At 44.5% G+C, this 17,452-nt stretch overlaps 1 protein-coding gene across 2 annotated transcripts in view; it reads right to left on the reverse strand.

The window, feature by feature from the left end:
• The window catches only part of ATP8A2 (ATPase phospholipid transporting 8A2), a 526,913-nt gene that overhangs the window by 421,567 nt on the left and 87,894 nt on the right, over positions 1–17,452 (reverse strand). For both annotated transcript variants that reach the window (XM_067713702.1, XM_067713701.1), the window contains exon 2: positions 17,225–17,369. In XM_067713702.1, the coding sequence (XP_067569803.1) occupies positions 17,225–17,369 (145 nt within the window). The remainder of the gene's footprint in view (positions 1–17,224; positions 17,370–17,452) is intronic.

Below are 17,452 nucleotides of genomic sequence, written 5' to 3' on the forward strand. Positions count from 1 at the left end.
TCTGCTGCGGCAGCGGTTGGGCTCCCAGGAAACCTAATAAAACATTTATGCGTGTTTCAATCCTCCGCAGTGCCAGGAAGGTCAAAGCCCCCCCACCAGGCACAAAGCCCCCTCGGGACAGTCTCCAGCACACACAGAAGTCACTGCGGCCAATCCAGGCTGATCTCTTTACCTCACTGGGGTTTTTCGTTTCCCCAAAGGTTTAAAAAAACACTAACACGTGTTCCTGAAGGAAGTAAAGCCCAGCGGGCCCTCCACTGCGGCGCAGTGACCCGCATGTGGCTCCCTGGGTTCTCTGGGCCACGGGGGGGGGGGGGTGGGGGGGGTGTCAGCTCCCTCCCCAAACCACCAGGTCGCTGCTCCGGTCCCTCCCCCTCCTCTAACCATCCCCCCACCAGCCTGGCTCCTTCCCTCTGAAGCCCCTCCCCCTGCCGTGGGGGAAACAGGACTTGATTCACCTCGACCCCCAGCTCCCTAGCTGCCGCTGCTCCTCGGGCCTCAGCCCTTCCCATCCTCTTAGGAAGGGACGGTTCTCCTGTCCGCGTCCAAGTCCACGGGCTGCCCTTTAACCCCGGGCACCTCCACCAGGCTCTCGTACCATCCGACGGTCCAATACCTCAGCCTTCCCTCCCGCCCTTCACTGCTGACCCCTCAACCTTTAAACATGCTCACGACTCTTCCTAGCAAGATCTATTTCTATATAAAATCATGCCCGAGCTTCTCCCCTTCATCAGCCTCTCTCTCTTCATCGACTCATCTCTGCGGAAGGGTCCCTACCCACCTCCCTCCTCAAAGGGCCATCCTTGGCTTCTGTACCCTCCTCCCCGGGTACCATGTCCCCTCCCTCCTTTGCTGAGTGGCCCTTAGACAGGACCCTCTCGTTCAACATCCCCAAGGGTCTTGTCCCCTCACTTCCGTATCTCAAATCGCCACCAGTGTGTGCACGGTCACCAAATCCACCTCCAGCCTTGACCTCTACCACAAGCCCTCCCTGGACCAATATATTTACCTCTGGACACACCTGCCTGCCCATCCCAGACGTGCAAGGTCAGTGTGGTCCAAACTGATGGCTCCGCTCCCCGTTTCCCATTTGGTTAGTGATTCTATGACGGGTGCCAGTAGCCACGCCCAGGAGTCCAGAAAAAACGCAAAAATAGGAGATGGAACAAGTGACAACAGAGGTCAGGCGCCCCCAGTGAACAGAAGAAGAGGGTGGGATTCGGTGGGGATTCTGTTACTTAGAAAAACTAAGAGCCAGTTCACGAGCAACAAACACAAACGTGAACAAAAAGAAAGCAAAGGCTGCACTATGACGTCAAAATTAAGTCTAAGGCCAAAGCAATGACTAAGGCCAAAATACTCACTGCAGCCACGTCACCACCAGCATGGCTAATTCTGTGCATTAAGTGACACAGCACAAAGCATGTCAGGCAAAACTCAGGAGCGAGCTGACCCCCAAATTTGTGACAGTCTGGTAATAGCATTAGTCTCCTAACTGGATGGGTGCGAACATAGAAGAATGTAATGTAAGACTCTGGAGCCTACAGAGAATCTATCTCCTCCCAAATGCAGAGGGAGACCTGAGCCAATCTCTCACTCCTAGTCGTAGGGAACGAAGCAACAGGGAACCCGTGACACATTCACAGACCACCTGCAACACCTGCCAACGGGCGAGAGACACGGGTCCCGCCTGCCTCAGGCGCTAAGGACGGCAGGCGTGGGAGCTGCAACAGGAACTGGTCAACAGGTCAACGGAACCTGTTCCCCCAAGCCAGGCCACGGACTCAGGATACAGTCACCACAGGATTTCACAGCCAGAACAGCGCTTGAAAGATCTACTTTGAGCCCCTCATTTGACACAAGAGGAAACCTAGGCCCGGAAGACAGGATGCTATGGCCAGATACAGCTGCACAGGTGCAGGAGAAGATGCAGCCCACGGTCAAGGGCAGCTTGAGACCCAGGACGATGGTAGAGGGGCAGCTTGCCTCCGGTGGGTCACAGACCCAGAGAAGATTGCGTTTTAGTAGTCCCCTCCTCCGTGTGGCAAAATTACATTCAGTAACAATCATGAAACTAAAACATATAAAATTGACCGGGAAGCAGCAAACACTGCCTTTATCAAGTTTTATCTGATCATGCCAATAAATACTAAAATCATAGTACAAGAAAAAGCACAACTCTTTGTTATAAAGCAGAAACTAACACACCACTGTAAAGCAATTATACTCCAATAAAGATGTTAAAAAAAAAAGCACAACTATCTGTTCAATCATTTTTATATTTACATAACAGTTTGAATTTTGATCCTTTGGTTATAGGCTGCTACAACATTTACATCAATAATTGTCAAGTAACTCGTAGGTGAAATTTAACAAAACCAAAACATCTGTAAAAAAATATAATGTAGACAACTACTGAATCACACCACTAATGGTAGCTTTTTATTTTCTTGATTTGGTCTCCAATTTGTAAACAAGGAATAATTATGAAAATGTTTCCATTTTAAGATTTTTATTAAATCTAGTCTGTGTGCACGGGGGGCCAGAGGGTTACCTGGGACTGCTCCTAATCCCCATGTCGAATATAACATGTATTTAAAAGTAATAAAAATGCGCTAGTTTGAAGCACATACGTGTATTTATTTTATTGCCGACACTGCAGACCAATGCTGGTGCACGAGGACAAGGCACAGCAGACAGATTTTTAGTCGGTTTTACTGTTTGCACCTCGGGCAGGTGGCTCCTTGGTCCTCCACAAACTGTGGGGTTCAGGTGAGTTACGCACCTTTTTCCTGTGAATTGGGGATTCCAGCTCCACCTCGCCCACACCTCCCTTCCGGCCTCTCCTTAGGGGTGCAGGCTCAGATGTGGGAGCCTGGCCCCCTCACCTGGGTGCAGTCTGTACCGCAAGGTGAGCCTAAGGGGAAGGTGCCGTGGTAGTGAAAGTGCCACACGGCACGACTCAGAAAGAACACACCAGAAGGCTGCGCTGAGTCTTCTGCTCCTGGAATTCCCTTTCTAAGAGGCTGAGGGTGTGAGCCGGAAAGCAGAGGGGAACTAGCTGATCCAGGCCTGGATAACACGTGTGATCCCTAAGTCATCACCTGCACCCAAACCCACCAAAAAACTAAAGCAAAACGGGAAAAGAAACAAGTCACCAATGCCTTGCTTTTCCATCACATCCCCAACGGCAGCTCAGTGACTGACACTAAGACTCAGTGACTCAGACACTAAAAATAAATTGGCCAAATGAACACATTTTAAACTTCAGCTGATAGAAATGACTAAGGGTGCCAGCTATCACATTAAATCCCAAAGGCACCTGCATGTGAGGACAGACAGAAATCTGTTAAGTCTGAAGAACTGCCATTAAAAGCATGTAACTCAGCACCCCCCTTTCAGGAGTACTTTATATATAAAAGCAAAACATGAAAAGCACACGAAACACAAATTTCTGAGGCTTAAGTAACTGCTTTGGGGGTTCGGTTCTGTTCAATAAGCAATTAAGTAGGAAGGGAAATCTTAGAACAACGTGTGAAGCCAATTCCTATTTTCTGGTCAGTTCTGACCTTCACCTGTGGAAGAAAGTCATTCAGTGCAGTGCCGCGGGGCTGGGAGTGGGCTGGACAGCCAAGGGGGTGGGAGATGTGAGACAAGAAGGGCACTCTTCTTAAGAGATGTGGGACCCTCCTGTGTAAACCATAATGGAAAAGTATATATACATGTATAACTGAGTCACTTTGCCGTACGGCAGAAATTAACACATTGTAAATCAACTATACCTCAATAATATATTTTTAAAAAGAGAGATGTGAGACCCAAATCTTAAAAGACCGAAAGGCTTTAGCAAGGAAGGAGAAAGCACTCCAGGGAAAGCGCGTGATTAAAGGCCCAGGGAGCATCTTGCTGCAGTCAGAACACAGGATGAGAAGAAACAGGGGGAGATGGACCGGGAATCCAAGGGTAGAATGAGCACAGCCTTGCATACCTTACTGAAGACGCAACATAAGTAGAAATGGTCCCTGGATGAAGAATCCCAGAGCCTTCACTGTTCTAGAAAAATAACCCCCTGGAAGGGAAATGGTTGAGGGGTGGGGGTCACCGTAACAAGTGGAGAAAGAGAGCCTGAACCGGGGCAGGAGAAACCACCTGCTTGACAAGGCAGGTCTGGTTAAAGCCCATGCCCAATCCCACCAAGCGTCTTCCCCAGCCTTCAATTCTCCATCCTGGTCCAGGAATATCCCAACTTTCCCAGGACCATCAGGGGAAAATGGGTAAAGTCGACGGGAGAAATAGGGAAGAAAATAAGTCATTTGAGTTTCCTTTAAACTTTTATACCTATTTTGAAAAATGGGGCTTTTTTGTACCATGGTACACAGCAAGACGTAAGATCAAGCACAGGAGAATCAAAGGATTGAGACACCATAAAAACAATGACAGCTTGATAGAGTCCTGAAACTCCCGACAATGGTGGAGAATTACTATTTCAAAGGGCAGTAAGAAGATTACAGGAGGCGTCCGGAGTAGACAGATTCAGAGAGACAGGAAATAGAACAGTGGGGGTCAGGGGGATTGTGGGTGGGGAGGCTGGAGGGATAGAAAGTCTTAGTTTGGGAAGATGAAGAGTCCTGGCGATTGTCTGCACCATGACGTGAGTGTACTTGACCCTACTGAACCGTATACTTAAAATAATGAGGATGGTAAATTTTATGTTACGTGTATTTAGCACAATTAAAAAGGGAAAGAAAAAAAGCGATAGGCCTACATGACATATTATGAAGGACCGGAGAGGCGATATCCACGGTGCATCACGTTCTGGACATTTTCACACTTGGAGCCTCATGTGATCACAAGAAACCTTCAAGGAGATGTGCTTCCCATCTGACAAATGAGGAAATGCAGGAAATTACTGGCACAGGTCATTCAGCCAGAAATCAGGAGAGCCAAGACCTACAGGCCAGATTTGCTTCGCCCACTTTACTTCACTTTGATGGCCTTTCCTCCTCGGGCTATTCAAAAAAACAAAAAAAAGTTTACACTGCTAGTTTTTTCTGTTACTATTTTTCCAGTAAGTACTTAGCAATTTAAAATTCTCTGTGATAACCTCAGGCAAACACTAAAATTAAATCTTAAAAATCAGGTTTAAGCAAAACGAAAATGTTTGTGTTTGTTCCTTACATCCACTCAGCCTACTCAAGGTGCACTTTTTTTTTTTTTTTTTTTCGGTACACGGGCCTCTCACTGTTGTGGCCTCTCCCGCTGCGGAGCACAGGCTCCGGACGCGCAGGCTCAGCGGCCATGGCTCACGGGCCCAGCCGCTCCGCGGCATGTGGGATCTTCCCGGACGGGGTCACGAACCCGTGTCCCCTGCATCGGCAGGCAGACTCTCAACCACTGCGCCGCCAGGGAAGCCCTGCACATTATTTTTTAATCTCTACTAACACAACACCAAACCCGGTGGTTTTTGTTTTTTTTTTTTTTTTTAACTCAAGTGATCATATACAAAGTTTAGTGGAAAGTTATTGCCAAACATACTATCTAAAATGCAAATGACGGGAACATCAAAATTCATAAGGCAGTCAGACACTGTTTACAGTGTTTTCTGCATATTAATTCAGTAATTATGCATATTAATTAATCCTCACAATAATCCCGTGACGTACGCACTGCAGGACGGGTGACAATAGGATCGCCTTCAACAAAATCACCACGTGCTAGTTTCCAACAGAAATCAGAGCCCCACCCCAGACCAAATAAACAGATTTTTCTTATGCAATGTAAGGTTTTTTAAAAAAATGATCTATATATCCTCTCTCCAACCATGCGACAGGAGATGGGAAGCGCAATACGGCCTGTGGAGTGCAAGCATGAAGTGACCATCGGCACTGATGCTGTCTCGCAAAGATTCCACGAAAATGCATTTGATCATTTATGGGCTACATCAACCTGGCAAAAAGGTTTTAGAGACAATTCACTTTTTTTTTTAATTTTACTGAAGTATACTTGATTTACAATGTTAACTTCTGCTGAACAGCAAAGTGATCCAGTTACACATATATGTTGATATATTCTTTTTCATATTCTTTTCTATTATGGTTTGTAGGATATTAAATACAGTTCTCTGTGCTGTACAGTAGGACCTTGTTGTTTACCCATTCTATATATAATAGTTGGCATCTGCTAACCCCAAACTCCCAATCCATCTCTCCCCGACACCCTGCCCCCTCAGTCAGCAACTATCTTCAAAGTCTTACTAAGCAGAGAACACATCTCAGACGTTACAACAAAGCTCTATCACTCAACTACTGCTCTATTCATCACGTTATAAACATTATTATTCCATGGACATATGTGGACCCATTTTTAGGTCGTTCTAATTTTTTAAATACCCGATGTATTTCAAAAAGTAAACAGCATATGAGTTTCTCAAAAAACCTAGCCATTCTTACTGTATTCATTTTTTCTAATTGTAGTATCTCAAAATATCAAAATTCATGAGGTCCCTTAGCCCAACAGTTCAAAAGAACACGCGATGCATAATTGATTCATCTTCAGCTGCTAGGTGAGAAAACATACTTGGCTGTGAAGAACATTAATATCTGCGAACTATTTATATAGAAAGTATTATGATTTAAAACCTAACTGAGCTAACTTTCTTATAAAGCAATCCACTATTCCCAAATCCTTAAACATCAGGGGTTGGTTTCTATAAAACACTTATTTTATTCCGTAGCAAACACAAGCACTGTATTAAAAATTGCTTCTTGTCTAGGTAAGTGTATGACTTGTGAAAAAAAAATTTGCAGCACTGTATTGTGCCCATGAACCATCCAAAGAAAGTTACTATCAAATGGACCGCAAATCTCAAAACACATGGTCCTCAGAACTTGGAATGAGAAACATGAAAAAATGGTCAGTAACATGAAGCTTTCTCAACATGCCCTCAGGGTTTAATGTGAGCAATGTAGTTTTGGAGTTTTCAGGTACCGTTTTAAGGGCAAAAATATCATAGATAACTTCTCCAACCCTCAATGGAGACAGATGTTCCTTGGCAGGCAAATGAATTATAAGCATTAAGTGAGCATTTCGGGCGTATGTGCGTGTGTGTGTATGTGTGTACGTGTGTGTACGCGCGTGTGCGCACGCAGACATTTACACAGAATGGAGGAAGGAGATTGGTAAAGACATCAGAAGGAATCTCCCATGATGTTTTCTTTGGCCTTGGAGTTTCCCAACTTCATAATATTGACAATACTGAGCTTATAAACATGGTTGACCCATGTCAAGACCTCCATACAGAGAATAACTCTGTATATACGTGCACACACGCTCCCTCCTGTCCTTAAAATTATTTCTCCTGCAACATCTAAGGAAATATAGTGAACAAAACTTTACTGAAATCCTAGTGGCAGCTGTCCAGCAAAACAGTAACACTGAGAGAAGTCAACGTTTCTGTTTGCCCTTCTGCCATAGTCATTGATGAGGTAATTCAATTTATTCTGATCTGTCAATCCTAGAACGATTAATGATTTGTAAAGGTAACATGAAACATTAACAGGAGGCAGTTGTAACAGAGATGGAATACTGGGGAAGTAAGTGTGACACTACTCAGCCTATATAGCCTTACTGTTTTCAAATAAAGAGCTCTTTTTAAATTGTCAGAGCTTGGTAACACATTTCATATGCTAGACAATACTTTTGAAACCTCCACTCTTTACAGGAGCAGAAATAAAGGAGTCATTTTTTGATTGGATAACTTAAGGAATATTCCTTTATATAACTGCATCAGCCAGAAGGGTCCCGAAAACAATGTAACGCTCTCACCTGCCCCTTTAAAAGTCTTCCTCTCTGCAGCTAACTCACCTCCAGGGGCCTGGCTTTTCTCGGCACCTCAGGTATCATCCGCATCGTTTCTGGAAAGGCACACACATGGCTGGTAGACCTTCTGCCCTTCGCACGTGCCTCCCCCATGCCTGGATGCCCTCCCGATGTGAGCCACTACTCACCTCCAACCCAGCTCACTGGTCATCTACCATCAGCTTCACCCACACCCACTCTGCCGCTGGCCTGCCCTCCAGAGTCATGACCCACGCCCAGCCCCGGAGCATCACTCTTGACAGTCGGGGGCTGACGTGCTTCCCTAGCACAGACCAGCGCAGGCTTGGAAACGGTGCTCCAGCCTCCTTACTGTCATGTATCTCAGTGCTGCTGAAGCCTAAGGTCAAGGTCAGACTGGGTCAGACCACACAAGTTTCCTCCAAGGAAAAGAATCTAGAGCAGGTGCTTCCACCCTGGGGTGTAGGAGAAAGGTATCAGAGCTTATATGTACATGTACCTCCAAGAAGTTCGCTTTAATAACCTTTATTGAATGCCCCAAGACCCTCTGTAACACAGCTGAAGGAGAAGCGCCCTAACAGTGGGGGTCAGGGGATGCTGTGGACTGAACTGTGTCCCCTAAAAATCCCTATGTCGAAGCCCTAACCCCACCCGCATCCCCCGTGACCGTATTGGAGATGGCGCCTTTGGGAGGTGATTAAGTTGAGATGGGGTCATGAGGGTGGGGCCCTCATGATGGCATTAGTGCCCTCACAGGAAGGGACACCACACAGCTTGGTCTCTCTCTCTCTCTCTCTCTCTCTCTCCTCACCACGTGAGAAGGTGGTGGTATACAAGACAGGAAGAGGGTCCTCACCAGAACTTGACCATGCTGGCACCCTCCATCTTGCACTTCCAGCCTCTAGAACTGTGAGAAAATGCATCTCTGTTGTTTAAACCCCCAGGCTATGGTATTTTGTCCTGGCAGCTTAAGGGACTAAGGGAGTAACAAAGGTGCCCTCCCCTGGCCGTTCTCTCAGCTTATTACTGCACGTTTCAGTGTCTGCATCCAGCTAGGCGCACTTGTCAACTAGACTAACTCTCCCAAAAAGAACAAGTGGCTTCAGAAACATGCAATGGACTTCCCCGGTGGCGCAGTGGATATGAATCCAGCTGCCAATGCAGGGGACACGAGTTCGAGCCCTGGGCCGGGAAGATCCCACATGCCGCGGAGCAACTAAGCCCGTGCGCCACAACTACTGAGCCTGTGCTCTAGAGCCCCTGTGCCACAACTACTGAGCCCATGAGCCACAGCTACTGAAGCCTGCGCACCTAGAGCCCGTGCTCCGCAACAAGAAGCCCGCGCACCACAACAAAGAGTAGCCGTTGCTCACTGCAACTAGAGAAAGCCTGCCCGCAGCAAAGAAGACCTAACGCAGCAGCCAAAAAAAAAAAAGAACCACGCAATGAAGCAAACCGCGTTTTGAAAATAATAAACGAATGACAAGCAAATAAACAGTACAACTGGCACCTTTAGGAAATAAAAGCTCTTCAAAATCATTTTTCCAGGTTAAATGTTAGGATAATTTAATTAAATCTGATAAATCAGCCGAAAATATTCAAAAGTCAAGAAAGTTACCAACAATGTGGATTGACATCCGTAATTCTTAACTGAGAATCTTGGTAAATACGTATTGGGTCTTCAGATAATGACAGTAATACATATAGACAGATAGTTAAATAGACATATTCCAGGTTCATGGTAAAAAGTTTTACGGATGGGACATGTGATCAAAAAAATCTGGAGACCACTGATGTGGCTGTAGAGCTTGTGTGACAGAGCGAGGCCCTCTCCCCAGCTGTCAGCTCGTCTCAGGCAGGTCTGAAAGCCCCAGCCAGCCACACCTCTCCAGGAGCCTACGGAGGACAAATACTGAAGATACAGAGAATAATCGCTCTGAAGGACCAACCACAACATCCCAAACTCAACCCCAAATCCTTTCCTAACTACATCTAATTAAAAACATAGGTAAGGGCATCTAAAAGCCTACAGTTTGAGTTGTGAAGAGCTGGCGTTCATTTAGGACAAAAGGGCAGATCAGCATTTAGATGGTCAAAGCCAACCTCATGGATTTCAGGAAATTTCTTTGTAAAACCTCCCTCCCTCCCAACAATGGTCAGACCTCCCCTTTTGTTCTCACGAGGCATTGTCCCTCTTGAAAGGGCTGCTGATTAGCATTTCTGAGTAAGCTTCTGCTGTCTGTTGAGTGACTCAGCCAGAAGTAGCAGAATGAACACTTAGACGCTACTTTCTAGATAACTACACAAAAGCTCACATGACTGAACTCTGACTGCAGAATTTTCTGCAGCCCACGGTTCTACTTTTTCAACTTCGACACAACTACATCGGACGTTTGCAAACAGACCCTACTGTTGCCAGCTAAGGGGATGCTGCCTTCCCATCTGATCGGCACCGTGGATATGTGAAGATACTGGTCCAGTCTCCCCTGACCACCACCCCTTCAAACACACATCTGTCCCCAGTAAGGACCCAACATCGCCCAAAGCATCCAACAGAAAGACGAGAGTTGAGCATTTAGTTCCTACTGTCCCAGATACTTCTGGTTTTCAGTGTATTTTTACTTTGAGATAAGTTGATGCTCACAGAAGAGTCGCAAACATAGTAGAGAGTTGCCATAAACCTTCACCCAGGCCCCCCACAAAGTCAGTATCTCCTATCACCTTAGAAACATGATCAAAACTAATTTAATGACATTGGCACAATACTACCCCAACTACAGAGTTCAAAATTCACCAGTGTTACATATATACAATGGAATACTACTCAGCCATGAAAAAGAACAAAATAATGCCATTTGCAGCAACACAGTTGCAAGTACACACTATCATACTAAGTGAAGTCAGTCAGAAAGAGAAAGACAAATATCATATGATATCACTCATATGTGGAATCTAAAATAAGACACAAACGAACTTATCTACAAAACAGAAGCAGACTCACAGACATAGAGAACAGACTTGTGGTTGCCAAGGGGCGAGGTGGAGGGCTGGATTGGGAGTTTGGGATCAGCAGATGCAAACTATTACGTAGAGAATGGATAAACAACAAGGTCCTACTGTATATAGCACAGGGAACTATATTCAATAACCATCATGGAAAAGAATATGAAAAAGAATGTATATATGTGTATAACTGAATCACTTTGCTGGACAGCAGAAATTAACACAACATTGTAAATCAACTATACTTCAATTTAAAAAATAAGTTCAGTGTTTCCTCCAATGTACCTTTTCTGTGCCAAGATCTGATTTAGAACTGATACTGCATGTAGCTGTCACATCGCCCTAGTCGTCTCCAATTCTGGTTAATTTTAACGTGTGTTTTTTCACAAATCCTGATGCTTAATTCTTTTTATCAGTAAGAGTCAGAAGCGCTCAAGTTCACAGAAGACAGACAGTAAGAGTTCAACAGAATCTGGGACTAGGGGAGGGGAAAATAAGTGACTGACTAGAACTCAAACCCAACACCTTTGCCTGTTTTTATAAATGGGAATAGCACAGACATTTCTTTAGTCAAATTCAAAATCTGCACCAGATCTACCCACACAAGGGTCAACTCGATAAAGCAATCACCCGTCCAAGTCGGTTCTCCTAGACATTTGCTGTTTCCTTAGAAACATCAAATACAAAAGCGGCCCAAGGTTGACACGCTTCTGTTTCTAAAAATACTACATTTCAAGAAAGCTCAAGCACGTGACAGTTACCTGAAATAAACGGCGCCAAAGGCCCCCGATTTGCATGCTTTTATCTGCAAAATGCCTCCGAAGCCTTGTCCAGTGGTGCAAACCTAATAAGTGTTCTAATTACAAGCATCTTCTGTGGCCTTACTTGCTACTGGCACGTATAAAAGTAAGGATTCTTGATGTGCTGTGACATTCATGTTCAGGAAATATAGGCTAGGAGTGCTTGGTTTGGAGATTAACCAAGTCTATGCCTTGAAATTAAAAACAGCTAACGCTAGCTATGTGAAAAGATTATATGTTGATTAGCTTGACTGTAGTATTTTGCTCTGTGTATGAAACCATCACGTTGTATGCCTTAAGAACATACAAGTTTTATTCAAAATATAAACAGATCAAGAAAAAACAGCATAAATGGAAGAAAATCTTGAGGCCGTTTTAAAGTAGGCGAATGGAATGCTTTCAACATCATCAACTATTCTTGATAAGGATTTTATATACCTTTACCTTTGCCAAACTTAACAAGGATGACTGTCTCACGTGAGATCTATAAACCTTGGTTTTTAACACAACGATCTGTACGTGAATCAAAAGGAAGTTACGATTGTTACCGGTATCTTGGTATGGTTTCTCTGTTAAACTGTAAGCACCTTAAGTGGGATGACCAGATCCTACCTAAATTCTGCGGCTTTAGCCGTTTAGAGAGAATCGCTCGTCCTCGCAGCCCTCCATGATCTTAGATCTGGTACCATATACAAACATTTACCACCGCTATTCGGGTACAAACTGCTTTTGAAGATGATTTTGTTCTCTTCACTCCGTAAAAGAAAAACCTCCTCTTAGGCATCAGGACCCCACCCTAATATTATGAAACTGTGATGCTCCCACCCTAATATTATGAAACCGTGATGCTATTAAACCTACCACCCAGTGCTCAATTCTCCTCTCTATAAAGGCAAAATTCTACTCCAAACTTATCCTGACAAAATCAGCAAACTATTCACATGAAGCAATTTTCTCTTAAGGCAAAGCAACTTTAAGCAATGCAATAGCTTGACAAAGCTCGAGTTATTGCTTTAATGAAGATTTTCGCCATCTTTAACTCCCACCTGAAATGAATGACTCATTCACATCTGAGTGTCTGTAAACATTCCTAACTTGCTTTGAAGGCCTCATTTCAAATACTGGAGAAAACCGTTTGACAGCCTTGAAACTCACTGTTTTAAATGGCACGCTCGATAGTCACATAAAAAGACTGCACGTGCCTGATCTAGATGACATAAATATTGCCCATTCCTTTGACCAGGAAATCATTTCAAGGTATTTTCCGGAAGAAAAATTGTGTAACTTGAAACTTTTAAATTTACATACACAAAATTAATTATTCGCCACCAGGTTCCACTAGATAGCAAGCTTTCTATAAGCTTTTAATATTTAACTTAAAATGCTTAAAGGGAAATGGTATCGTTCATATGAACTGTCCAGAACGGGAAAATCTTCAGAGATAGAAAGTGGATCAGTGGTTGCTTCAGGCCGGGGAGGAGGGGATGGGGAGATGTCAGCTAAGGGGCACAGAGTTTCCTCTGGCAGCCATAAAATGTACAACCAGCACCACAACTTCAGAACAACCTTGAATACAGTAAAAGCCGCTGGACTGTATCCTTTAGACGGGTGAATTATATGGTATGTGAGTTATTTCTCAATAAAGCTGTTAAATTTTAAAGGAGATGTGATTGTACACTTGAGAAAAAAGGAATCTTGTCAAGTCGACATATATACAATCTTTCATGTGTAGATGTAATAATTACACTGTAACATCTAGTCATTGCTGGATGATTGAAGACAGTTACTGTCTTCACAGTTAAGGTCCTAGAAGATCATGTTCTATTTCTCTATGATTTTGATAATCCAAATTCATTGGCTTCAATAATGGAAAACTTCAACATACCACAGCTTCAGATCAAATGCTGGTGTTACCTGCAGCGTCAAGAACAAGGTTTAGAGAGACATCCATTGACACGGCACGAACCCTTCCAGAATTTCAAGGAATTGCTTGGAATTTGAGTCACCATGTCTGGCATTCCCCTGGGGCTGCCAAAGCCAGTTAACCCTGGCAGTGACCTTCTCACTCCCACTCACCTGGCGGGGAGTTTCCTTCTTGGATGGACACACCAGTCCAAACGTTAACCCCGGACCGTCCATCGCTGCCCTGAATGGTACCATGCTGCCCCTCGCCAACCTCCCCGAACGCACAACCACCACATCCCGCCTTGGCAAACTCCAACCCCTTCCGTGAAGTCAAAACACCAGTTGCCCATGAAGGCAGTCACATAGCAACTGCCCCACCATCATGAGCTTCCAAGCCAGAGATGGCCTCGGGTGGGGAAGGTAAGTGCGAGAGCTCGGTTCCAGGGACGGCCAGCCTACGGAGGTGCAGGGCGTCGGATACACCAGACACCCCCACTCCATGGACCAGCGTGACCCCATCTGTCCCACGTGGTCCCTTCTTTTCAAAAGCCTCAGTTCAGATGCAAGCTATCTGGGATCAACACTCCATACGGCCCAGCTTCCGGGAAAAACCATTAATGTTCTCCCAAGAAAAACTATATTAAGAAAAATAACTCCTTTATCAACTCCCTTTAATGAAAATACTCCTTTGAGTAGCTTTATCAACTTTCAACAAACAGCCATGACAAAGACAAAAAGCCTTATTTTTTAAAAAAATCAGTATTTTATAAAACGATTTCAGCGATATTCAAGTGCTGAAACAATATTGTTCAACATTCTGTAAAATCCTTAAACTATATGCCAAGAAGCTTTAAAATCGATTCTTTAATGAACTACGAGTCACATTACCATCAGTAGTTCCTAATTAAATATACAGTGGAGGTAAAGTGAGTATTGGAAGACCATTTTCTAGAACAGCCGGCACCATACTTTAATTTCTTAGAGCCTATTCAGTAGACTCTGAAACCTATGCTCACAGTATAAGCCATGAACTCAAACTGTATGAATTGTAAGATTTAACATATTTAACTAATTCAACTATACACTCACATACAAGGCTTTAAATGGAATGGTTTGTGTCTACCTACTTTCTTCCTAGCCGACCCACGGTATACTCCCACTTAGCCCTCCCCCACCCCCAAAAGAGTACAAATGAAACTATATAACAGGCAGCCGCTGGAAATCTCTTTGATTAATAATAAAAATCAGTTTCAAAAGTCAATGTGAGTCTTCAGATATAGAGAACAAACTTATGGTTACCAAAAGGGAGGGGTGAGGGGAGGGATAAATTAGCAGTGTTTTATACACTACTATATATAAAACAAGGACCTACTGTACAGCACAGGGAACTATATTCAATATCTTGTAATAACCTATAATGGAAAAGAGTCTGAAAAAGGATTTATATATATGTGTGTATAACTGAATCACTTTGCTGTACACCAGAAACTAACACAACATTGTACATAAACTACACTCCAATAAAAAATAAATTTAAAAAATTTTAAAGTCAATGTGAGTCTTAATTACAGAACAGGGTGTGAGGCCTCGCTACCAAGGCTATTAAAAAGCTTCACCTTCCATGGGAACTAGAGAATTCGGACAAAAAACAAAGACCCCTATTTCATTCTCCCGGCTTTAAGCATGCACAAATGGTACCGAAATTAATAGGAACTAAGCAAAAATACTACTTGAAAATATCTTAAGGTCACACACGAGAAAGTCTAAGGAAATGGAACTATAATGTCAGTGCCGGATTGCAGATGGTTTAAGTGTATTTCACAGAGTTGTGTATCCATCACCCCAATGAAACCCCGTGTACATTACAGTCATTCCTCTTTTCCCAACCTACTCCTCAGCCCTAGAAGCCACTAATCTTATGTCTCCGTAGATTTGCCTCCTCTGGGTATTTCATATAAATACAATCATACAGGAGGCCTATTACTGGCTTCTCCTAGCATAATGTGTTCAAAGTTCATTCATGTTGTAGAAGTGCATTCTTTTTTGTGGCCAAATGATATTCCACTGTATGGATGTACCACAGTTTATTCACTCACTTGTCAGTCGACAGACATTTGGACGGTTTCCACTTTTACCTACCATCATAATGCTGCTAGGGACTTCTATACCAGTTTCTGTGTGGACATACATCTTCATTTCTCTTGGGTATATACACCTCGAATTTCTGGATCATATGTAACTTGACATTTAACCTTTTAAGAAACAAACTGTTTTCCAAAGCAGCTACACCATTTTTCATTCCCATCAGCAATGCAGGACGGTTCCCATTTCTGCACATCCTCGCCAGCACCTGCTACTGTCTTTCTGATTAGAGCTATCCTAGTGGGTGAAGCGGGAACTAGCGCTTGAGGCTCTGTATCTTAAACCAAGCCCACTCAGCCTTGAATTCGGTCTCAGCTATTCTTCCAAGCTACACGCTTAAGTATTAAATAGGCCCCAACGGTCATCCTTAAAACCCAAAACAGAGCCATCCAGGATCATCTAACACTCTTTTAATAAATGAAAGCGTCACTTCTGCATAGTATATGCACCATTATTTTATCCCAAATCCTATCAAGCTACAATAATGTCCAACAGCCGGGCCTTTCTGAAGAAAGATGTCAGGCTAAGCTCAAGTGCCACGGCTGCAGAGGAACACTTAACACATAACAAAGCTTAACACATAACAAAGGAGCCCTGGCCTGGGATTCAGGTTTGTCAATAATCCGTATGTAACCTGACCAATCACTTACCTTCTCCACACCTGAGCATGGTGTTCTGAGCCACGCACAGAACTACATCCTCTGAAGTCACTCCCAGAGATAAAGCTGTCTAAGCCTGAAAGTTTAATGAAATTTGCAAACATGCTAACTCACATGCCTAAAAGATCTAGCTTGGCACAGCAGAAAGACTTTGGGTTTAGTAGTCAGGCAGGCTAGGTTCTATTTCCAGCTATGCCATTTAGTAGCTAAATGGCCATATTTAACATCCTTCTCTGTCAGTCTCCTCGTGTGAAGGTAAGACTGCCTTCTTCAAGGGGTTCTGAGGTTTTATAAAGCCAGTGCAGCTAAAGTACCCAAGAGAGTGGCCCGCAAAAAGCAGACGTTTACATGTTAGCGTCCATCCATCTTCCCGCTAACTCTGGGCAAAGTTTCCCAGCAAATAAAGCCCTCTTAACAAATGTCCTGGGCATTGAGAGCTGAATGCGAGTCCTTGTGACCTGAGGGATTCCAGTATAAAGCGCTTCTCCACATTACAGTCGGTAACTTGTTAAGGAGAGCTATCGGTTGGCTTAAAACAGGGCTGGGGAATTCTTGGAAGGGCACTCAGGGATGAAGAGACGAGAAACCTCATTTTTGCCAGGGACGGAAGCCTAAAAACGTCCTCCGGGCTCACAGCCAGCCTGAGCACAGAACCAACGCAAAGGAGAGAAAGGTACGAGCTATATTCCCATGACCCGATTGGAAACGCGGGTGTAGACTGCCAGGCTTGAGGGGGAGGGGAGCGGAGGGGGCTGGCGACAGCAGAGAGGGGCGGGGGGCTGGCCAGGTGCGTGGAAAAGCCCAGGAAAGGAAGCCGAGCCACATCCCAGCTGTGAATTAACCGCTTCCTGCGACTCTCGGCTGGCTGCCGCCTCCTACCTGATCCGGTTGTCACGGAATCTGTTGAGATGCGGTTGGTTGAGGTAAATGGTGCGGGCTGGTGCGTCCAGCTGGTCCCCAACAGACGTGGCCCGGGACATCTCATCATCTGCCTTCTTGTAGCCCGAAGAAGAACGAACAGGTCCTGCGGAGAAGAGGCGCGGTCAGAAAGCAGAACACAAAGAAGTCACGCCCGGCACAGGCAGCAGCACGGGCGGGCGGGCGGGG

The sequence above is a fragment of the Pseudorca crassidens genome, chromosome 18 (genome assembly GCF_039906515.1).
Source record: "Pseudorca crassidens isolate mPseCra1 chromosome 18, mPseCra1.hap1, whole genome shotgun sequence".
NCBI classification, from domain to species: Eukaryota; Metazoa; Chordata; class Mammalia; order Artiodactyla; family Delphinidae; genus Pseudorca; species Pseudorca crassidens.